This window comes from Antennarius striatus, chromosome 19 (genome assembly GCF_040054535.1).
Source record: "Antennarius striatus isolate MH-2024 chromosome 19, ASM4005453v1, whole genome shotgun sequence".
Taxonomy (NCBI): Eukaryota; Metazoa; Chordata; class Actinopteri; order Lophiiformes; family Antennariidae; genus Antennarius; species Antennarius striatus.
Genome location: NC_090794.1, coordinates 14,529,219 through 14,554,007, shown reverse-complemented (window position 1 = coordinate 14,554,007; position 24,789 = coordinate 14,529,219). Strand labels below are relative to the sequence as shown.

Below are 24,789 nucleotides of genomic sequence, written 5' to 3'. Positions count from 1 at the left end.
GAGAGGCCCAGAGAAAGGGGACAAAGCCAGAGAAAAATGTTGAAACCATGCTTTCTGGGATGTGTCAACCACAATTCAAATCAGCAACACAAGACGGGAGGAGAGGAGGGAAGAGGAGCCTGAGACAGAGATGGATGTAGAGGGATGGAGAACCCAGATGGGGAGAGGGAAAGTGAGAGAGAGGGAGTGTTGCCAGATGGGACTCTAAAACATTTGGTAGCTTGTGGGACCAATAATCTGGAGTCATTTTTTATTCTTGTATTTGCCTGTGTGCACATTTTGACTGTCTTCTCATGTCATATTGGCGACCAGACAGCAGCATGTGTTTGTGTATTCGTGTGTGTATATACTGCATGTACATTATGTATGTGTGTCTGTGTGTGTGATCCGTTGAACTGCTGCTCTATTGTCAGTCGTCCCTTATGTGAGTTTGAGATCGTCCACCGTTACATCCATAGTTGTAGCCGTACATCTATAAGGACCAGCTGGTCCTGCCACCAACAGCTGATCCAGAGTCTGTCCTTAAATCCCTCACCAGCAGTTTGACGTGCTTTGGAAGCTGTTCCTGGATCAGTAGTGAGGAGTGATGGAAAGACATTGGTCTCAGATTTTAAAGGAGGCATGTGTTGGGTTGATGCAGCACCGTAAGCCCAGAATAACGAACACTTTTGCATGCTCTCTGTGTGTGTGTGTTTGGTTGTGTGTGTGTGTGTGTGTGTGTGTGTGTGTGTGTGTGTGTGTGTGTGTGTGTGGGTGGGGGTGTCAGACTTCTCACAGCTGTAGAGGGCAAAATGCCAGACCCAAAGTGGGCCCCTGTTGTCACTTCAACGGTCGGTTTGGCGTCTGCTCAATCAGCATAATTTACTCTGTCTCTCACTCTGGCTGCCTTTTTGTCTTTTATCTTGTTATCTTCACTCTGTTTCCCTCTCCCTCTTTATCTCTCTCTGTTTGATAGCGTTCTTCTTCTCTGACTCCTCTATCAATCTTGCACTTCATCACTTTTACTTTTGTGGCTGCTGTTATCCTCCGTGTAGCTCCCCTCCTTTTTAAATCAGTGTTAATGCCAGCCTCGAGTGTTTCTGGAAGAGTTGCAGGCCTCACACACACACACACACACACACACACACACACACACACACACACACACACACACACACACACACACACACACACACACACACACACACACACACACACACACACACACAGACACACACACACACACAGACACACACACGAGTGGAAACACACACACATACGCACACATCAATGTACAGCAAAGCTGCTGTAAATGTTATTTCACACATCCTGTGTTTTATTAGATTTCTCCTCACTTGTGTGCTTGTTAAACAGCTTTATGTATGTAAACATGTGGCCTGTAATTCTCACACCTCCGCTCATGCTTATCAGAAAACCACTTCTGCTGATATTCTTTATTTGTGAGTCTTTACCTCTCATTGTCTCTGCTTCTCGCACACGTAGACACACACTCCCATATGAACACACATTAGCCTGCAGCACCTGTAGTCCACAGGTCCCGCTGGGGTTGGGCGGGCGAGTTGCCAGATTGGACTCCTGGTGGGTTGCCAGATTAGCTGTCAGCACATGAGCTGAACTTTGTCTCTGCTGTTCTTTAAGCACTCAACCCTGTACCCCAGGAGTCCACAGTAATTTCTGTCATAAATTTTCTGAAACCAGAGAAAGATTTGACCCACAGGGGCTGATTTGTTTTAAGAATAGAGGTTACACATCGTTTTGGTTCAAGAATTCTCATTGTAGAAACAGTTGTACTGTAGATCCTGTTATTACCTAGCCCACCCAGCGCTGCAGTCAGGGATACGCTGGATGTTTTGGCACCAGACTGAATGAGGTCTGACAACAGAAGTCGTCTGGTAAAGGAGCTGGACTGCACAGTCGGAACTGGTGTAAACAGTTAAAGCCTGTCATCTGCTCAATTTATGACCTGGAGAATAACTAGGGAGGCTCTCCCTCTCTGCATCAGCTCTAAACAACTTAACACAAACACACTGGTGTCAAATATCACCAAAACTAAAGTAAAAGCAGATCCTGTGTTGGCATGTGTGATGTATTTACACGTGTGTGTTTGTGTGTGTTTTGTCAGCATGGAGTGTTTCCACAACACTACACAGGGATGTGATACAACATTCATTTTCAAACACAATAATCCATACCAGGGACATGCAGTCATATGTTCAGAGATGAGATGAGTACATGCTACAAAGACAGTATTGTGTGTATCTGTGTGTGTATGGGTGTGTAAATCTTTACAAATACCTGTTTACGTTTTCTCATATTGGTATTTATTGAATTTGTACGAATTGTGTATTGTTCTTTCCTGACCGGTGCTGCGCCACAAACAGCTGCTTGTCAAACTCAGGTGGAAGATAAAACACTCCGTGACACGCAAACAAACGTTTTACACACCCGGAAGATTGAAAAACAGGTTGAACAAGATATTAGGATTACTCAAACTCAGTTTGAACACTGTGGCCATGACAAACAAGCTGTTTGACAGCTCATCAACTGAAAATAGACATAAATTGTTGATTACAAACCACATCTGCTCCTTCATGTCCATCGGTGGACTGTGTGTGTGTGTGTACGTTTACAGGTTGTGTGTTTGCAAAGTGATCTATTTAAGAACTTGAGATGTTTTACATTTCATAATTTGCTTGAGAAAATTCTTCTATTAGTGACATTCCAAATAACGTCACGTACAGGACAGTAAAGGCAGAGTGTAACTCAGCAAATAAAAGCCTTCTCATCTCCAGCAGCCAGTTGTCACACATCACACAGTCGTGTTCTTTAATGGCTTGAGTTTGGCCTCTGCACATGATTTTGTGAACACCACAGATTGTTGAAAACCTGAATGCAAACATGGACCACATCTGGCCTCAGGTCTGCTGGAAACACTCCTCCACTCAGGCATGACTGATCAGGAATGCACAGAGCTGACCGCACCCTTTCTCCCCTTCAACCACTGGACACAGGCCTGCAGGGTGTGTGCATGGGGGAGAGAGAGAGAGACAGAGAGAATTCCCTCCTCGTATTACTGGCGTTCATTTGTCTTGTAAACTGTATTGCCACTCCCTTTTCAAATCTTTGTTCTCTTCATGCTGCAGTATCGCGGCGTTACACTCTTTGCCTTTCCTTCTGTCTCCATGCAGACGGAGACGAAACTTCTCTCCTCCTGAACCAACAGCGCTAACATGGATAACTCTTATAAGAACATTCATGTGATTTCATACATGTTGGAACAAGTGCACTCTGCAGCCGTCATGTTGTAACACATGTGGTTTAAACACACCCACTCTGGGCCTTGTTTGCCTTTGTGTTTATTGTGTGTCTTGAATGCTGAAAAATCAAACACATGTGACTGACTTAGAGCTTGGCTTAAGCTTGGAGTGACCTGCCCCTTTAGGGTCAGAGTGAAAGGTCAAAGGTCAGTACCTGCTTTGTTTTTCCTCTTTGTGTTTGGGGATAAACTACACTCACACAGGACTCACATGCACACATGTGTTCACACAGTCTTAAGTGCATACACAGGAGGGTTGTGTGAGAATGGAACATACAGCTAAGCCGGCAGGTTTTACTAGAGAATAATGTACACACACACATTGGAGCACGTGACTGGAGGAATGAGGGGATTTGTCTTTAAATCACAGTCAACTAACAAAAGTTGGCTCAAGGGTTTTAGGCCACCTCTGTTTTGCCGACTAATCTCACATCGTATGTGTGTGTGTGCATGTGTGTGTGTGTGTGTCCATGAAAAGCTTGTTCCACAGAGGCCAGCCAAATATAGGCCTTGAATGTTTGAGATGGCGGCGTTATCTCTGACAGGGATAGCTATCTTTTCCCATTAACACACAAATGTACTTCATTCCCTTCAGGCCATGAGATAGTGAGCTTTATTGGCTTTACTGCAATAGTTAAGTGTTGGGCAGGTACACACAAATGCACTGAGACTTCCTGGTCCATTTAACCTGCTGACCAATAAGTTGGAGGTCGTTTCTCAAAGGAATTTTAATGTGATGGTGCCCTCGTGTGGTGTGAAGTACAAATACATGATTATTTATGTGATATCTATTGATGGCATTCAGCAGCATTTTCAGACCATTGGAAGTAAAGTAATGCAGTCATTCATGTTTTATTTTAAAAGCACTGTCACATTCTGTGTAGCTCATAAGAAGTCAACTAGTCTTAGATTTGATCTTTGTGTCTGAACTCAAAAAGTTGTTTTCCAGTGTGGTTAAAGAATAGTTAAAGATTAGGAGAATGTGTTTGAGACGTTTAAGAGAAACACAAACATTGTAAATTTGTAATGTTAAACTCTTGATGTGTTGGTTTGTTAAATGTGTTAGATTCCAGGTTTTCAGACCCAAAAATACTAGCTTCATTTCCATCAGTCAAAGAAGCAGGAATCAGATAACTTGCCATTGTTGATGAAAAATGGCCAAAAGCATTTATGATCAAAGTAATGTTTTAATTTTTTAATGTTCTGTGATCAGACTAATTGTGTGATGGACTCCACCAGAGGGCAGCCTCCATCCACTCAGCATATGTAATGTGAGAGGTTCTCTTTCCTTCATCCACCCGTCAGTATGTACTTGTGTCTTGTTTACTCACCTCCCCAGACTGTTATTTAATTAAGCTAGAGTGGCATAGAACAAGCTTGATTTTTATTTTAATTCTGTTGACCTGTGTGTGTGTGGACAGGCTTATTGCTTATGTGTTTGTGTGCTCAGTCATCAGTTGCTCTGAGACACCCAACAAAAATGATTTGAGATCTGTCCCCTCCCTTCTGAAGGCTACCGACACACAGCAGTGTGTCTCACACTATTCATTCATTTTCATTGACAAGTGAAAGCAGCGTCCTCATCGGTGTCTGCCCTTGGCTCTGAAGTCATTACAACATAATTTAATGGTGCTTTTAGTGCAATGCATTCTTTATTAAGCTTATCCACATAAACACCTGCTAGACGGATGACTGTGGTAAGAGAGGTTGGTTTGCTTTAAAGCAGCAGTGAAAGAGCATAGCTGGAGTTCGTTAATAAAACCTGACAGGAAGTTTAAGAACAAAATCTTCTAGTTTGCAGTAAATACAATTTAAATATGTCTGCATAAGAATTTGCTCAATTAGGTAGTAAAGTCAAGATCCACTCAGACATACTGCCAGCTGAGGTGAAGGTTGAGCTCTCCAGCTTAAAGGCAGGTCAGAGGTCAGAGGTTGAAGCACCACCGGTCAGCAGTAGTCAGGGGAGGACAGATGATAAAACCATCGTTAGTGTGTTTGAAGATAACAACAGGAAGCAGCGCTCACACTCAGGAAGGATGTTGTTTTGCGTGTAATCAGTGTGTCGTTGTCAGGTATAAAACAAGTGTGTTTGTTATCCTGTGTCTTTGCTTTTTAAACTTCTTTTCGTCCCTCCACATAAAGAAAATGTGGCTATGATTTAATTATATGTTGTTTTAAAAAGTTACACCACACTGTCTGGTTCTGGCATGTGAATCCGCAAATGTTGTCGTCGTGTCGATGTTATTCATGTTGTGACAACAGTAATTAAACATTAATTTAAACTTTTCTGTTTACACACTCCACAGTGAAGAACTTATAACTTGTCCATGAAGTTGCTGCTTTTAATTATTGTCTGTTTAGTAAATAATTGAGTGTAGTTGTGTTTGTGTAATCATCTGCAGTCTGACGAAAGCACTAATCTTTCCCCAACTTTAATCCAATAAAGAAAATATTATTTGTTCAGAGATGGAAACAAATGCAAGGATTAACAGAATGTTTTAGGCGTCGTGCATACATAACCGTTAAAGTAACACGAAAGAGAGAATCCTGATAAATCGTGATGAGACGTAACACACAGAGCTAGATCTATGAAGTACTCCCACCCTTCGTAGGTGAGGTCTTTAGATAACCCCAGGGGTACAGAAATGTCAAACAGAGAATGAAAAAACAGAGAATGAAAAACCTCTGAAACATGAATAACTTTGTAATCATAGGTCACAGAAGGTATAAGACATCGAGACTTACTGCACACGACACAAATTCATCTCATTAAAGTGTGTGTGTTATACTTCAGGAAGATTCTAACACATCCCTGAGGCTCCTACTAGTTCAGTGTCACGGGTTCAGCGTGGTTTTCTTGTCTGATATTACTTCACAGGATACTCGTCCTAAAACCTCACTTAAATTAATGGTAGAGATCTGAATATGAAATGAAACTGGAGAAAAAACAAAAGTTGGTCTTAATCAACACCTTTGGTTGAAATATACCCCAAATGTGGCCTTGCAACAAAATCACACACAAGCACCAACGCTTTTTTCCAGCACTGGCAGTAAATGTGGGGTGCTATCTGGTAATAAGACTTCCTCTGTGAACCCCTGTGTTTAGTTGGCTCTGAATGAATGTGTTACCGCAGACACACACACACACACACACACACACACACACACGCGCACACGTCAAAGGGTACTGGCTGGAGTTTAACAGACAGACACATAGCCGTCGCTTTTGTCTTTTTAAGAGAGGGGGAGACATTCCAATTACAGACTTATGGGTGCATTAAGTGCTGCTTTTGTCTGTATTTAAATGTGTGTGTGTGTGTGTGTGTGTGTGTGTGTGTGTGTGTGTGTGTGTGTGTGTGTGTGTGTGTGTCCTCCCTCCTGTGGTGCCTCCAGGTAGGGTTGTGTAAGGCTGACAGACGATGTCTGGTCTGCTTGTATCGACGTCAGGCCTCTGATGTCTGATGGGGTGACTGTTCCACTCATGCCACCGCCTCCATCACACCTTTCGTGACAGCCCGTTGTGTGTGTGTGTGTGTGTGTGTGTGTCCTTTCGTGCGTGCGTGCGTGTGTGTGTGTGTATGTGTTTGTGCGTTTGCGCACACATGCAATCATAAATCAAGGTGAAATTGGGGCTTTTCATCGTAATGTGTCATTTGGCTTAACTAAATTGTCTTTCATTTTCAGTAAAATTACAGGAATTAGTCTTTTCAGATTTGGATGTTATATCTTCATAATCACTGATTTCAAAAGACTCTCTCATTTTCAGTGAATCCAGTTTTCTAAAACCTTAATTCTGAGCTTTTGAATGCTTTTGTTGTTGTTGTTTGTTTCTTTGATTGATTCGCTGATCCTCTGCTGCCCCAAATACTTCTGCTGTGTGTTTTAGGTCTAAGGTGACAACAATGTTAGGATCTTATTGGTCAGCTGATCCTGTTTAAAAAACATGCAGAGTGTAAAGAAAGATAATAACAGTAACATGAGATCAGTTTATCATTGTCTGGTCTATTTCTTTAACTCCTCTCAGTCCATATTGCGTTTCCACCTGTTAAAACAAGGGCTGGTTAGAGTCTATCTAATCAGAGACTGTTTGCTGTCACTTCCTTTACAGACTGCAGAGCATGTATGTGGTACACATACTAAGAAAGACTGTGGTGACGCTGATGTAATTATATGTACATGCATTGGAGTAAATTCTATATTATTCTTTGTGTATTTTTTGCTAGAAAATATTTTAGCTAGACGGGCCAAGAATTTGACCAATGATCAGAGAATCCTGAGAATCACAGGGAAGGCAGGTGTATCACAAACTGACACTAAAATGTCAGAGACTCATGAATATTCCTTCATAGATCAAAAATGTACTCAGTTCTTTAGAAACAGGAAGCTAAGCTGCCAGATGTCACCATCCCTGCTGTCCTCCAACTGGGAGCAGCAAACCGAAGCCGTTAAATGTCCACTACTCTTTTATCTATTATTGATTATTGATTATTGTCACTGCTGCTGCTTCTCTGTGCAGCTTTAAAGGAATGAAAACGAGATTTATGAAATGGAAGTAAAGCGGGGGTTGACCCAGGATGCTGTCCTCTTATGATGACCTCTGACCTTTCATTTCCCTGAGGGAGTTACGGTACTAAACAGGCTTTTCTTCCTGAAAAGAGGAAATCAATGGACGGAAATGTCGGGTCTGTGTTTCATCCTTGCATTTATTACAGATCGTTTTCCACATCAGTTTATTGGTACAAATTTGTACCAAGTTATTTTATAGTTGTTACTTCCTTCCAAACCCACGTCATCTTTGTGTGAAGTTTTAATCTCATTTCATACTTTTTACAATCCTTTGTGCATTATTGCTGCACAGAGGAGTCATACAGGTTAATTATTTAAAGGACTGTGGTTTAGTGTGTCATCAGTGCAGACAGAATTCTCTAAATATACAAGTGATGTGCGACACAGTGTTTTATATTTCAGTGTTAACTTCGGGCCTTACAGTGGCCAGTTGTTCCTTTGTGTAAACACCAAGTGCTGAGGTGGTAGATTTCTTCTCTGAAGGGAAAAGAAAATTAGTTCAGAGACCTGTCAGAGTGATGGCGTTTAAGTATAGGTTTACACTCCTCCCCAGCCTCAGATCTGGGATCAGCTTTCAGCTGTGTGATTGGTCCAAAACAAGAGCCACAATAAAGTTATAGCTTCAAATCGATAGGATCAGTCATATCAATAGGAGCTAGGAAGCAAAGCAAAGGGCATTAATCAGGGTTTGGAGCTATTGTGAAACATTTGTCTCATGAAAACACACACACACACACACACACACACACACACACACACACACACACACACACACACACACACACACACACACACTCATACCTTGTCACACCTTGCGGTCACACATTCCCTCTGTGGTTACCCTTGAATGGAAAATCCTCACCTCATGAACATGTGTGCACCAGAGACCCCAGAGGTTCACTGTCTTCATGTAGATCAACGTTTTACAGAAGAATATAAAGCAATCACATATGTGAGTCTGTTTTGATTAATAGATCTGTGTGGAGAGTGTTGTTAGTGTGTTTTTCATACGCTCTTGGCATCAAACTTGTTGTTTAACCAGTTGTCTCTGGCCCCTCAGGCAGAATATCAGCTGCAGGAACAGTCTGAGATGTTGAACCATTAAAAACAACAGTATCGCTACTTGTAGGGTTCGGAGGCTGCACATGTTCTCTGTCCAAACCTTTCAAATGACATTAAGATGTCTAAAAGTTGACAAATAATTGGAGACCCTAAGAACAAACAGAAATTAAGAGTAAACAGAAATGAAAAAAATGAAAGAAATGACAAAAAAAAAGGTGTTACGTAGGGGAAAAGATTGAAGGAGGGAGAAAGGAGTCGTTGCCATGCCGTTAAATGAATGGAGGGGAGGAGCAAAGATCAGGAATCACAGAAAGTATAGAAAAAGAGGGCGGCACAGAAGGAAAAAGGGATGGGCTGGGTCATATTTCAACGCCGTGGCTCCAAGGGTTGGGTGTAATCTTAACCTTATACTCAAAACACAGTCTACTCTCGTATCCAGTCACACGCGACGCTCTGCAGGACTGACAGCGGAGTTTAAGGAATCCTTACCAGCACATGCTTATCAACTTCTCAGTGCATCACGCTGCAGGTGAGCTCAGCAGGTGTGGGCTTCCCTTCCTGATTCCTACGCGTGCCGGGAATCGCATCCGGACAGCAAGCACCAGTTGGACGGTTTTGACAACATGTTTTTTCGACATTTACCATTGACAACAATACACCGGGGAGTAATTTACAGCGGATTCCAGGGGGGAAAGAAGGCTTTGTTAAAAAATTGAATAGAAGTTCATGGAAGCCCTGAGAAGAAACGTCATCTTCACCACTGGGCATCCACCCACACACTCGGGAAAGGATCCCTGTCTGGATTTTGCGGCAGCAGGATTTCATATTCAAATTCGTTTGCACAAATCCAGGCTGGAATCGACCCAGTGACGCTGACACCTCTTGACCTCCTTCGCTGACCTGGCACAAAGACGATGCGTGTCAGCTGGTGTGTGTGTGTGCTCCAACAACCGGAAGATAGCAGCTCTCAAGGACACACATAGTTGTAAACAACAACTCCTAACTTGTGATCCAAAAGTGTCTTGTTATAATTTGCAAACTGTCTCCACCCTGTCGTGCACCGCAGAGGATTACTGTAGCCAGCAGGGAGTTTGTATGTACGCATGCTTATCGGCTTTGTGTTACAAAGGGGTGATTTTCCACATTGCTGGATTGCCTAATAACCTCTTTGGGTTTGGGAATCATGCCCAGAATCTTTGAGTATAAAAGAGAAAGAAGATTTAAGTCTGACTTTTGGCTTGTGACCCAGAATAATTGAAGAAGAAAGATGCTGATACCCGAGCCAGAGTCATGATATGGAAAGAAATTGAAGAACGACTGGGCTATGGCTGAACTTCACCTGGAGCTAATTTCATTTTCCTTGTAGAACTTTAATAGTTTGAAACACTTCAGCATCTGTGCAGACCTGTGTGCTGAATTCAAGAATGTTTGGAATGATCTAAACTTGGAGTGAATATCTACCAGTCAAACCTAAGGATCTATATTTTAGGATAATATTTCTGGTTTAAAACTTAGACTTAAAAGGAATTCTACCTCTACAGTACTGAGGATGAGGGGGGATAAGAAGTGCACTTCCTTCCATAAGGACAAACCTGCTGGCCTGTCCCGGGCTCTCAGCTGGCTCAGTGTGTCCACGCTTTCCCGCCAGAGCAGACGCATCTTCCACAGCCAGAACGAGCTCCACGCAATCCACAGTCGTCCAACACAGTCGTATCTTCACAACCACCTTCATGCTACTGACAGCGATGAGGACGATGACAACTGGGTGTACCACCCTCAACACAAAATAGGTGAGGACACAGAGAAGGATGGAGAGAACAGTGGAGTGTTATCACTGATTAATGAATCTGGTCATCTTGTATCTCGTGCACACCCAGTGAGTCATGCGGTGTGTTTGTGTTGCTGCATCACAGCTTTTCTTGGACTTCTTTGAATGGATTTCTGTTCTTTGTACTCTCCGAGAGGAAGCCGCTGAATGGTTTGTTTACAGGCACGAGCAAGGCAAGAAGGGGGTCGCTGTCTTTTTATGGTCCCATGTTCTCCACTCTCTCACACTTCCTGGTTGTGATAGGGATCACAGGAGGTGTCTGCCGTCAGTAGGGTTGTTAAGGGGTCAAAGAGCGTCCTGCGTGCGTGATAGGTAAACAATCATGTGTCAGTTGCGGAATGGTAATCATGAGCATGGTGGAGTAACAGGGTGGAGGCGATGTTGGCACGAGGCCTTGGTGTCAGTCAGAATGTAGGTGTGTGTGTGTGTTTGTGTGTGTGTGCGTGTGTGTGTGTGTGTGTGTGTGTGTGTGTGTGTGTGTGTGTGTGTGTGTGAGGGTGCCGTCACTCAGACCACGCTAAAATACTGCAAATGGCACCTTTTCATTAATGACATATCCAGTTTTACACTTAATCATGGTGACTGTGAGGTCAGCATGCCATTGACACTCCTTCAGTACCTCAGAGGTTTTGTGTTACCTGTTTGGACTCATTATTTATTCATCGCTTCATTAGTTGTGTGTTCACATGCATGTGTGTGCATTTGGGGAACGGTGTTAAGACTTTGGAGACAATGGCTGTGACTCCAGACTAACCTTTACCTTCAAACGAAGAAGACATTGACTCATACCACTGCTGTTCCAGTGACTGGAGGCATTGAGAGGTTGTCAGGGAGGTGTGCTCTGCAAAGACCCGATGACTCCTGTGTTTAATTATGCATCTACATTACCAAAGTCCAAATTCAAAAAAAGCCTTTAGTGTGTAACGATAAGAGAACGAGAGTTGCCTACACTTTTAAGCTCAACCGTTTCAGAATTCTGTTTGTATTTTCTAGTAATCATGATCATGATCGACACAAACTCCATTCATATATTTCAGGCTTCAGTTGACCTTCAGCACAGATTCGTATCGTCTTGACAGAGGAACCTGTTTAACATGACGTGCAGCCAGTACTAATTGTTTCCTGTCTTGGTCTATCCTAGATGATTTTATTGAAAACATACAGAATAAATATCCTTTCATGTATCTATTGTTGCTTTCTGCCAAATTGAAATGACTTGATGATTCGTGGAAATACCAAAGCACATGTCTTTGGCATCCGGAGCACGTTGTCCTTCTTCACCACTCTATGACCTCTGCACCTGACCCTTCCTTAAACAGCTCAGGGTCACACATGACTGGCATGGTTTGAAGTCCTTGCATCTTTCTTAGTGTCGAAGGGTAGAAGCCTGCGTCTTCATTTTGAAATGAGGTTATTAAAACTAGCACTGCAGATGTCCTCCAAACTGTCAGTTGGTTTAAAATTGGTATAGATAACATTGATGGTTCAGTACATTAATTTCTTTCTTATGGCCTTTCTGTGTAACAAAAAACAAAAAGCACCTAATTAATGAATCCAAAATGAAAAGAAAGGAAGTAACTTTTTTTTGGCACATGCTATTTTAAGTCATTCATTAGTCTGATTATTGGTCTGTTCCAGTGTATTTTCATTGAGCGTGAAGAAATTATCAGCTGATATCAGTGTTCGGTCAGTCTGTCTAATCTGTGAGTAATTCTGCCTTTTATGTCCTACATGACCATTTTAAGTTTCTTTCTATTTGCATTTGGTCTGGTTTTTTTTTTTGTTTTTTTTGTAGTGAACCCAAGGCCAGAGACGGTTTCAGAGACAGGTTAATGTAATATTATTTCATCAATAGCATACACATAATATACACACAGAGAAGCATCTTATCAGGATACCTCTGATTGACTTAGAGCGTTTGGAACATCTGGGTTGTGTTTCCGTTCTCCTGCCACGACTCTTTACAAGACACATAAGCAGCGCTGCTCTCTGTCTGTGAGTAAATATAGCTCTAAAATGACTGCCTGGACCTCCAAAACCTGCAATTTTGATGCAGCTTCCAGTCTGACTGGGTGTATTTTTGCCTTGTTGCCAACGTAACGGGTTCACAATGTGCTTCCTGGTGTGGTTCAGCCTGACCTTCACATTGGATAAGTTCAGAGTCAAGCAAGTCTGTTGCTGTTGGATGACCTGCTTAAGATCCTGCAAACTTTGAATAGAAACAGATCAATGTAAAAGGAATTAAGACTCAAGAAAAGTATTTGTTTAAAGTGTTGCATAATTATTTAAGTAAGTATAAAAAAGTATTTTGTACTTAAACTTTCATATTCAGTTGTTTGTTCAGACCGTTCATCCACATTGGCAGGAACTGTTTAACTTTGCTACTTAGATGAATGACATGGAAGCAGAAAGTTTGGAATGATATTGGCAGTTAAAATGTAAGAAATAAAAAAAGAAACAGTTTTCCATGCCTTTCTTACTTTTAAAGACTTCATTCCACCACTTTAAACAGAAAGATGTCACGGACGAGCAACATGACCTAAGGATTGAATGTTTTTTCTTTATGAGATGTTCCCAGAACTGTTTGGCCACTCGGTAAACGTTGTACTTTCTCACACTGTGAGCGGCTTCTCAGTTTCCTTCGTGTTGAGTATTGTGGTGCAACACTGACTTGGGACACATTCCATATCTTACACCCAAGCTGAGGAAAAACTCATGAGGCCAAAGCTTATGAAAAAGTGATTTGAAAGAGCTGATGGCACAAATGTTTCTGTCAGCTCTCTGCAAACTCTGTCAGACTCACAGCGACCTGGTCAATCACCTCAGTCGAACCTATTGAGCTGGCTGTGTGGCTGTGTGTGTGGATCAATGACCAGGCAGCCGGGTGTTCTGGGAAGCCATCAGGTTGATATCAGTCAAACCTCCAGAAGGACTGAAGTCCCTCAGACCGCTGAGCCTGAATCCCTGCCAGTTGGGGTTATAGGCGTTAACGTGGCTGCTTTGCTGCCTCTTACACTGCGTTCTATGCATGTCACCACATGAACTATGACTCAGTGAGATTTCTGCTGTTGGCGAGTAGGACTTCACCATACCACTGCACAACAGGGAGATGATGGATCAAGGATAATTTTTGACATGTTTTTCTGCATCTCCAGTTGCTTTGTCCCTTTTACCAGACTTTCATTTTGTGTAACAACTAGTTGACCTAGATATTTCCCATACCTCTGCACACCATGTTGTGGCAGATACAGTTGGAGCAGCACTGGGCCTCACTTTATTAAAGGCTGTTAATGGGCTGTTTATAAATCTAGTCTTTATGAGAAGCATTTTTGGGACACATTTGTGATAAACGCAGTAAAATTTGGGAAGATGAGATTCAGAAAGAATTGACCGAACTAAGGGATTGACACATTTATACGCACACAGACAGTGATACACATTCAACGTCACAATGGCATCCATAAACCCAGATTAGCAGATGATAACTGGCTGTAGGGGGAGATGTTATGTATAAACCAGCAAGGCCTCATTAAAAGACAGACATGGAAATCTGGAGATGTGGCCCACAGCCCGGGGCGGACACACAATTCCCTCCTGCTGCTGGCACAAATATGACGTTAGACTCAGCAGACATTCACAGTTGATCTAAATAAAGAAAGATCTTTTATTCCATTTCTAATCTTGATTTTTCTTTCTCTCCCATGTGCTGATGATGACACGGTGATTTTCAGGTAAGTGAAATCCTTTCCTCATGTATATAAACTCCTTTTAATATCTGTTAGTTTATCCCAGATCAGACCCACTGTAGGCTGAAAGCCCCCACAAAGCCTGTCATACATTGGTTTCATGTTTTGGTCTATATTAAATCGCATTAACCCGTATTTGCTGCTGAAAATCCAAATCTGACTTGTACCGCCCACCTCATTTTGAATATTTTATGGATCTCATTACCTCTGAATTAGGGGATGTAATCCACGGCTACCCTAAATAGACGCTGACAGGGAGCGGATCAAAGGGAGAGAGGTGTGATGTGATAATTCACCTGTACCTGAGGTGTGATTACTCCACCCGAGAGGAGACGCTCTTTTCCACTCACCATTGGGCCAAATGCAACTTTTGACGTGTCTCTGGAGGTTTTCTCTTTAGTACTGTTGATTACTGATCAGCAGCAGTTTGGTTATCTCTGTGTAATGTGTAGTTCTATCTTGTAGTGACGTAGAGCTCATAGCTGACAGTAACAACACGTTGTGTTTGTGCTGCCCTGAACATACCAGAAGATGAACAATACACGGAGATGACTGACATTGAAGATAAGATGTTATCCATTATGGTCCTTTGACATGACTCATCTCGTATTAAGACTGTACTTAAGACATCAGAGGTGAACACAGTCCTCCTGTCCTGTATTTATGTACAACTAAGTGGACGACCTGTTGCTGCAGAGCCCGGTGTAGAGATCAGGGCTGATGTGATACCATCATCAGATTCAAACAAATCTTTGATGCAAGTGTGATTCTGAAATGAACTTGATGTGTTTTGTGACATTAACCCCTCGCGTCTCCTTTGGGTTCATTGGTGCAGTGACCGCTGCTATTGTGTAGCTGCTTCAGCCACAGTGACTGAAACGCCACATGTTTCTGGGAAGATGGAGCCATGCAGTGTTGGATCAGTGTTTGTGTTCATCAGTGCTGCATATTTAGTGTAGTTGAGTGTGGGGGAGGCATGTGACTGAGACACAGTTCATGAGCGCACACACTGGGGCAAAATATTAAATTAACACACTCTTTGTTGCTTAGCTCTATGTGGTAACCTAAATATTCTTCAATCATCATTGCTCTCCAGTGGGACAGCCCAGACCTTCATATGAAAAGAGGCATAACTCTAAATATGAGTGGAAACAGGAAGGAATTCTAACTCTGCTGTGAGAGCCGTCATCAAGCAGACCTCAAGTGTTACTTTAGAGTTGAGGGTTTTACACTTGAAGAGCATTTTTGGGGAATTCAGCATCCAATTAAGGTGGAGGTTTGAGAAAGTTCAGTTAACAACCCGCTTAGGTTGGTTATTCAGGGATCTGTGTGCATTTTAATTGTTTACTGGATGGTGTTTTTGTGATATTTTTATTTTATGCACTCCGATGGAGGGGCTCCATGCCACACAAATGCACACCAATAAGCCTGTAATTGGTGACATCTGGTCAATGCAGGCGGGCCATATTGGGAAGGGATTAACATGTTAGCAAACACACACACACACACACACACACACACACACACACACACACACACACACACACACACACACACACACACACACACTAACACCAGTCTGTTTCAGTGTCGGACCTGATGCATTTTTATTTTTACTTTTTTTTAGTCTACACTGGAGATAGAGGAGAGGTTTCCTGTCCGTCACAAATTATTTTTACAGCACAACTCAAAAAGTGTTTGATAGTGTTGAGCAAATCTTTTTGCACACAAGTCCTGAAGTGTTGCCTTTGCTATTTAAGTTTTCTTTCTTTCTGCTTTGTACTCAGACGTAGTTTGAGCTGCTTCAGATAGTGACATTTCAACAGTACCGACCATGTACTGATTTGGAGATTTCTTCCCATTCTTTCTCAGTTGCTGTCTATAAGTTCTTTTTGTCTATGATTCTTCTGTAAAACCTTTATTTTAAAAATAATAATAGAAACATCTAAGACAAGTGAAGCAGGATCCTAACCCTCAAAGTCCAAATCCTTTGGCCTGATTGTATTTCCCTCCCCAGGTCTCGTCATGCTGATGATTGAGAGCAGCAGGCATTTTCGATGCACCATCCGTGTAGCTACTTCTGATAACAAACCATTGGATTGTGGGGATTATAGTGATTACATTTGATCAGCACACAAAGCATAAACCTCATGCTGTGGCCCCCGGTCCAGTCTGAACTGCTGACTGCCCAGATTCTCTACAGTCAGTCCTCCCTGAGGCTCAGGCTCCATGTGTTTCAAGTCATTTTACTGTTATTTACATCCCTAATAAGAGCGTGCTCTCAAGTTAGTTGGCTTGTATACTTTTAAATGAATGTGTGTGTGGTAGTTTTTGTATCCATAAAGGACAGGAAATCACAGGGATGACGGCAGCTTCAAGAGTTTCACAGCAGGTCAAGGCTTGTGCGCCTCTTTACCTTTGAACACCGTTGAAGGAGGAAAGGTGAGGATGCAGGAAGAGTGAGCGAGAGAGAGGAGAAAGGAGTGTGTGCGTGTGTGTGTGTGTGTGTGTGTGTGTGTGTGTTGGTGAGTAGGGGGGTCACAGTGCTGCTTCCTGTGGTGTAGAAGTTGGCAATCTGCCACTCGGTGTGTGTGTCGTGTGTGTCTGTGTGTGTATGTGTGAGGGGAGGGAGATGGTGAGAGAGTCGGCTGGAGTGAATGCGCTGCGATCTGTGCGTCTTGTGGGTGAACGCTCTGACCGAGTGCAAAAGAGGAAAGGAGTAGAGGGTGAGGAGGAAGAAGCTGCTGCTGGTTTAATGTGGATGAACGATGAAGTAAGGAGTCATGTTCTGCCTCAAAGGTGAGTGTGTGTGTGTGTTTCAAGAATGTGTTTGCATCATCCCAGTGTGACTGTGGGACTTTTCCCGCAGACTTTCTGAGACAAAGAAAAGTTGAGCTCCATCTTTTCCCTCTGAGGGGGAAGCGATCTGTGTCACAGCGGCTTCCTCCAAACAATCCCCTTCCTCTCATGTTGATCTCAAGTGAAGGAAACTCTCCTTCCTTCCCTCTTTAATAGTTTGTCTCTCTCGTTTCTTTATTTCTCTGACTTGCTCAGGTTCTTTTAACATTGAATTTAATACCTCTGCTCTTTTACATGGATTCAATGCTCTTTCATGACATTGAAATGAATATACTGAAGGACAGCTTCAAATGTGTTTTATCAGACTTATGAGTGTGTGTTCAGCTGTGTGATATGTGTGTGTGTGTGTATGTGTTTGTGTTTCTGTGTCAGAGCAAGTAATGCTCCTTTTACCTGTTCTCATTCTCTCTTGGTTTTGTTGCCGACTACTTATAGTTGTTGTGTGTCAGTGTGAGTGTGTGTGACTCGTGAAAATGCCAGTGTTTACATTTGATGTAGAAATGAAGTTTCTTGGTCCCAACAATGCTTGTCATGAGGCCAGTTCAGCTGTTTTTTTCCCCATCACAGAACAATTTAAAGCCACGTGCTTTAAACGTGAACTCATGTCTACTTCTTTGACTTTAATGATCCTGAAATGAAATATGTGTAGCGTTTTGAACGTGTCAGACAATATATTCTTACGAGGTGCGGTTCAAATCCAGTCGCTTTAGGTTTCCAGCTCCAGGGGACATGGCAGACTGACCCAAATACTGTGCATTACATTAAATGCTGTGATAAGACCGGTAGATTACTCCACATAGTTTGCCAGTGACAGAATCTCCTCTTATGATTTATGGTCCCCTCCGTCGCCAACTGTGAAGCAGATGTGACACACATTCTACCCACACTCCTCCACATCCAGCTGTGGCTGTGGAGTCGGTTCTATTTTGACTGCACACTCCTTCCCCTCCGCTCACACATTAGAGCTTTACGGTGTAAGCCCTCAGCCCGACTGCCAGACCACTTGTTTCTTCTGCTAACTTACATAAGTTATTTCTCCACTGGAGCTCCACTCCAGTAGAGCACGCTAAGGACATGTTAGATGGGTCTGAGTAGGGATTAGCTGGCTGATCTTTGGGACCTTGTCACCACTCAGATTTTAGGTTTCCTGCAGTGTCAACATTTCTTCTGCTAATGTAAATCCCCTCAAGAAAACATGGAGTAGAGAATTCTTCCAACAACCACAACGTGTGGTCAGATCAGGGCAGTCAGTCAACATCAAATCAGGGATGAGTTGTTTTGTGTTTAACCACCAGGATATGTGAATGTTACGGTGGCTTCAGAGGTTTAAGTTTTAGAAATAAACTGTGATCAGATGTTGTGGTCTAACTACACAGATGCCTCATGGGTAAAGAGCCCAGTTTAAATAGAGGGGGTTTATAGAATAAGGTCTTATTTAATGACTGACTGTATAATAATGTGATAATCCATGACCTACAGTAGATCCTTACTCTATCAGTGAATGTAGACAAAACTCTTCTGCTATCATTTTGATTTCTGTTTAGGTATGGGTTTTTTTGGAAGGATTCACTCCATTTTCTGTTTAATATGTTAAAGCAAATATCTTTTTGGACTGTCAGATGAAAAAGAAACTGGAAGACGCTGATTAGGTTTAGAAATGGCTTTTAACATTTCCACATTCATTTCTTTTGATCCGCCTTTGTTGGCTGAGAAAGCTAAAATATTGAAGAAGTGGTCGTGTTAAAACAAGTTTCTCCAAAACGAGAAGTGTTGCTTTCGACAGAAATGTAGATTAATCATAACTCTTGGCTGTGAACAAAATCGGGCTCTCAGGTGGTGCATAATAGTCGTAGCAACTTTATTGTCAAATGTACCATATATGTGAAATAAATAAGAGGTTGTTTCCTGAATGTCGAAGAAGCACCGTCAATGGATCATGTTTTGAAAGTGTGTCTACAATATATTTTACATTTGAATTTCTGGAGAATCTATTTATGCATCCTGCACCTATATGGGGATTGAATTCTAGGAATGTGTGTGCAAGTGTGCCGTATGTTTTCTCAGGGTTAGAGGCGTTGGATTTGGCCTACAGGGCATCCGTGCTGTTTGCCAAAATTAAAATTCAGCTCGACTCATTCGTGTCATCCCTCTGAGGATCAGCTGATTAGACTTTGCATTGTGCAGCACAGTTGTGGACAAAAACGAATGGTTGTCTTATTAGATTCTTATTAGGGTTTTAAACATGGGGGTGTTGCTTGGTTTCTCTGTATTTGTGTAATTGTGCAGCTCTATCAGCCACACGTGCTGCGGTTGTGAATGTTGTCGTGCTTTTTTTAAACCAGTCCTCCCTCCTTAACCAGGAGTCCTCCAGCAGCCACTGCACCTGTGCCGTATGCCTGAAGATGATGACCTCTTGACCCTGGGCTGACCTTCTACCATCCCTCTGGCCTTGTGGGTACTGGTGTTGATGGATGTTCTCACGCTTGATGTGGCAGCCTGCTTATCAGGAGTGGAGGCGGGGGGAACGGAGGGGCAGGAGTGAAGGCTTGAAACATGGAGGGCAAAGTGTTTTTATTTGTCATGAAAGTAGGAGAAAGGTTTGAAATATTGATATTATAAACTAGGTCCAGATAACTGTCCATCTGTAGGTCACTACTGTTTGTTGGTTGTAAGCTGTCCTCTTATGCAGGAATCAAATTAATGATATAAATAATGTATTTACTGCCCAGAAGCTGATTAGTGAAGACTCAGACTGTAAGGTTTTTGCTGTCATACTTGCTTTTGTAAGTTAAGGATCTATCTAAATGCTTCTTCATACTCGGGTAGTAAAAAGTTTTATTTTTTAGAAAATCATACAGACTTACAGAGGAAACATTACAGAGGAAAATTAAGCACCACAAAAGAAACAAAGAGTATGTCACATTCCATTTGTTAGGTGTTTACACAACAATAGGTTTCTGGAAAACAATGGAATGAAGAAATTCATATGGGGGACTGTATTTCCAGTATGAGGCTGTGGGAGGTGTGTGGTGAGACAAAGGTGGAAAACTTTTGTGATTGGTGAAGCCTGAACAATGGCCGACTGACTCCCTGTGGATGGGAGGATGGCTTCCCCAGAGGAGGCCTAACTCAGTGTGCAGGTTCTTCCCTCACTCCATTCAAACCTGTGCACCCATGGTTACCATTGTCCTTCGCCCCGAAGCCTTCCGCTTTGGTTTCCCCCGCCCACAAATACACACACATTACTCTGCATGTGAGAGCATACATGCTACAGCATGAGCTTGTGTGTGTTGACGCAGGAGTGTCACCACCACAAACAAACATGTTCCTGCCTGTGAAAATGTCCTGTATGTTGGTGTGTCACTGTAACTCATGCTTGTTGTAATGTTGTGTATACAGGGGGTGTATAATCTGCATGATTATACGCCCCCTGATGTTGTTCTCTGCGTGAACTCTGGGACCCACTGTGTCTTTGTGGATTTAGGGCAGCAGCAGTGTTGAATTTTGGCTCTGTCACAGTCTTTTGGTTCACCTGGTGGACCATACTGACCATACTCCAAACGGTGATCTACGAAAGTTTTGCATTTTATAGTAATTATCTCAGTTTCAGTTGTTTCAATTTTTTTTTTTTTACAATTGTTGGTTTAAATCCATATTTTTCCTCTAAACTATACTGACTTCATCTGACTCTCCTTGCTGTGGATAACTAATATGGCTGTTTATGTTCTGGCTATTTACACAGACTATTTGGCAGAATAACACAACCACACACTAAAAACACAGTAACCTACACACACATGCACACAGCCTGTCCTATTTTCGCTGTGGTTCATGGATGTGCTAGAATTGCGCAAGAAAGTGATTTTTATTAGTGATTAATGTGCACTGATGAAATAAAAAAATTAAAAAGATTAAAACCTATTTGTCAGGTCCCAGAATTGAGTTGAAGTCCTAAAAGGTTTGTTTTTTTTAACCACCCCTTGTCTAAATGACAAATAGTCGATGCACAATTCTTTCAAAAACTGCTGGACACAATTTAATAAAACTTCACACTTAAATTTAGGGAGCTTAAAGATGTGAATCACTTAATTTGTTTCTTCAGCCTGCTTTTTATTTTTTCCTTTTGAAGACTATTTGATTTGGTTTTATTTCCTGTCAGTTTGTTGACAGTTGTCGATCCTAGAGGATTTGTGGTTTTCATGGTGGGGTGTGGTTTATCCTCAGCAGGACAAATTCAGTTTTTCAGTTCTGGGACTTTTTTGTCCCTGGACATGTATGATCAAGTTTATCTTTAAATTATCACTCACAAATCGTAAACATGTGCAGATCCATTTTTTGTTGTCAATTAAGTGAGTAATCAAACGTGTTCTTGAGCTGTAACTCACTCCATACAGACTGTTGTTTAGACACAGCCTGGCCACCAGGGGGAGACATTTGCCTCTCAAATAGTTCTTGATCACTATTTACTTACTTATTTACAAATTCTAATGTCTGTATGTTTTTTTTCTTTTTTGGGGGGGGAAGGGTCGTTTTGCATTGTTTAAGGGGCTACCAATGTACTATCCAGTCCTCAGTTTTGTCCTGTCCTTTGCTGGTGTTCATCCTATCCATCTGTTAAGAACAGTAAGTTTAGTCTTTCTCACAGGATCATCTGTACACTTGTGCACATTTTGCCACTTCTTGTGACTCAGCGTGTTCAAAACAATCTGTGTGTACTTCTTTGTTTGCTATTTATCTTGGTGTCATGTATTATCTCTTGGTCAGTTTGCGTCTTAATCTTTTAGGTCCTGTGTTTGTTCATCCTCCATTAAATGACTGAAAGCTTTGTATTGTTTGTTTTTCCTCTGTGTGCTCTGTCAATTCAGAAGAATTTAATTTTTTACTTTCATCAGATGTTGGTAAAACAAGTCATCTGAGAGCAAGCCTGAGGCAGGTTCTTGGTACTTGTCCCCTTTTCTCCACCTTGTGTTTGCATGATCCAGGTTAACCAGCTGACACACAACATGCCTGTCTTCTTGAACTTCAACGCATTTGAGCACTGGAGGTGATTTAGTTAATTATCTACAGCCTGGTGTCCATCTGTTTTAGTGGAAGCTGGTTAATCTGGGTTTACAGATTACAACAGCAGCGTGTGAGGAGTAGAGGTAAAAGGGAAGAATGAGAGGAGAGGCAGTGTGAACGCTACTGAACAACGACAACGCTGTCTTGGACAGAGGATGCTCTCCCATAAACCAAACTTTCTAAAAAAAAATTTGTAAGGTGACCCATTTTGGTAGATCGTGTTTTGGTGAGTTGCTCTGACGCTTCTGGGTCAAAGGAAACCGACTTCAACAACAGGAATTCCCAAAAAAGTGTTTTCATAGGATTTCTTGTACCGGTAATCATTTTGGGGAGTTGCAGTTTCTGTTTTAGCAATTGTCCTGGGTGTCCGCCCCATGTCCAGCTATTACTGTTGGGCTTTTGTTTTTGTTTTGTTTAAACTGTAGAATATTTGTTCTGGAGCCAAAGATTGTAATACAACACTGGGCACAGCATTCTTTTGTCAGGAAAATCAATGGAAGTCAGTTGGACCCCCTAAGAGATGGAGGAAGAGCTAAAATAGGAGGAGGAGTCAGAGGGGACTTGGGTCCCTTGTGGTTTGTACAAACGTCCAAACCTCTGTCCTATCTGCCCATTAGGAGAGGGGGAGGCCTATTGAGAGTGTGGAAGGCAGGGGGAGGTCTTCCATACAGACACCCTTCAGAGTAGCCCCTCATCCTTCTGCTTCAAGTGCTTGTCTAGAGAGAGGGTCGTACGAGAAGGAGGAGGTGGAGTTGGGGCGTCGATCCTGGATAGATCCGCAGAGGGTGGGTGTTTTGAGGGGTGGGTCTTAGCCCGGGATGATCACATACGTGCAGTGCCTCTCCTCGAAGCCAGTGGTCAGCTGCTGGCACAGGGCCGGCTATGACGACCCTCCTGGCAAGAAACAAACTCTGTGCTCCTTCCTACCGGCGACCAACATGGGGAACAGCCACCAGCCCCAGGCCCTCCTCAGTCCCAGGCCAGAAGGTTGCCTGCGCAAACGCCTGCTTTCAGTGTCGAAGGTCCATCAGAGACCAGACTCTCTCTGGACACCCAAACCACTCCTTGGACCGAACGCCACAGGCTCCTCAGGGAAACCAGGACCCTTCAAAGATGGCAAAGGTACAGACACACTGTGATGGAGTTCAATGGCTTGAGTTGGAGATGTTGAAACAAACACACTACCAGAGATTTTAATAGGTATCGAATTGCTTCTCTATACTCCAGATTGTTGTCAAGATCGGGACTTAACTCAGTGCCTTGATCTCCGGGAGACAATATGACGTTAGAGAGTCTTGCTTTCAACTTGAGGACTTAACTATATTGGCAGTGGTCTCTGAGTGTCTCTTAGTACAGCTGATTGATTTAATACGCTACCACCATGCTTCGTAGTGATTACATTTGTCTTGACCGGCAAACAGGCTCCTGCTTCCAAGTGAATTGAATCATTTTATAGGTATTAATTATTCTCTGCATGTCAACCAGAGAGTCATGACATGAGGTGGAAGCTTTTCCAAAGCTTAGCTTTGTCTCTTCTTATTAGGTGATTTCCATCCCCTCGTAACTGAGTGATCTGTCCCGTCTGTCTTTGTGTGTGTCTATGTATGTGTGTGCATGTGTGTGTGTGTGTGTGTATATGCAGATTGTAGGTTTGTAACCTTTGGCCTTTGGTGCAGTGGTTGGGCTCCTCAGGGCTGGAATTAGATGACTGAGAAAGACTTTCTGAATGCTGTCACTAATGTTTAAATACAGAATCTACCAAATACCACATTATTTAGTGTAAAAACTTTATTACGTTGTCAACTCATGTCTACTTCAGCATAGTTCTGGCTTATTATTTGCGTATTGAATGACTTCTCTACGCTACTTGGACATGTGTTGGAACATGCATTTGAACCCTGACACACATTGTTGGCATGTCGGTGCAGCTTCTAAGTTTCTCATGATCAACTTTATTACAATATGTCTTGACCAAAGCACCTAAAATATAAACTTCTTTGAAAAATAACACAATGTTTTCACATAAACTTTCTGCATAAAGTAGGGGTAAACAAAAACAACCTGAATATATCAGCACATTTACAGTGATGTTACTATGTGCCAAGTCTCCAATTCAAAATCTGAGCTGAGATCTGTTTTTATCAGAGCTTTTAGTATTTATGTAATTAAATACAAATATATTATTGCTCTAAACACACACCAGAAAAGTATTGGTGCTAAAAACTATCCGGACATTCTCTGTAGTCTCTGTGCATATTTCTCTTGTGTTTGCACACCGATCATGCTTAATTTTTTAGGGGACGGTAGAACATGGAAACTCCCCTGGGGGGTCACCCCTGGGAACACACACA

At 42.3% G+C, this 24,789-nt stretch overlaps 1 protein-coding gene across 7 annotated transcripts in view; it reads left to right on the top strand.

Annotated features, from left to right (window-relative positions):
• Positions 1-24,789, top strand: part of nhsl1b (NHS-like 1b) — an 88,604-nt gene that overhangs the window by 24,994 nt on the left and 38,821 nt on the right. The window contains exon 1 of one of the 7 annotated variants that reach the window (XM_068341834.1): positions 9,398-10,734. The exons of 4 other annotated variants lie outside the window; for them this stretch is intronic. In XM_068341834.1, coding sequence (XP_068197935.1) covers positions 10,494-10,734 — 241 coding nt within the window. In that variant the 5' untranslated portion in view covers positions 9,398-10,493. Of the gene's footprint in view, positions 1-9,397; positions 10,735-17,194; positions 17,318-23,340; positions 23,561-24,789 lie in introns of those variants that run through there. 2 more of the 7 variants (XM_068341840.1, XM_068341836.1) reach the window with 2 other exon arrangements.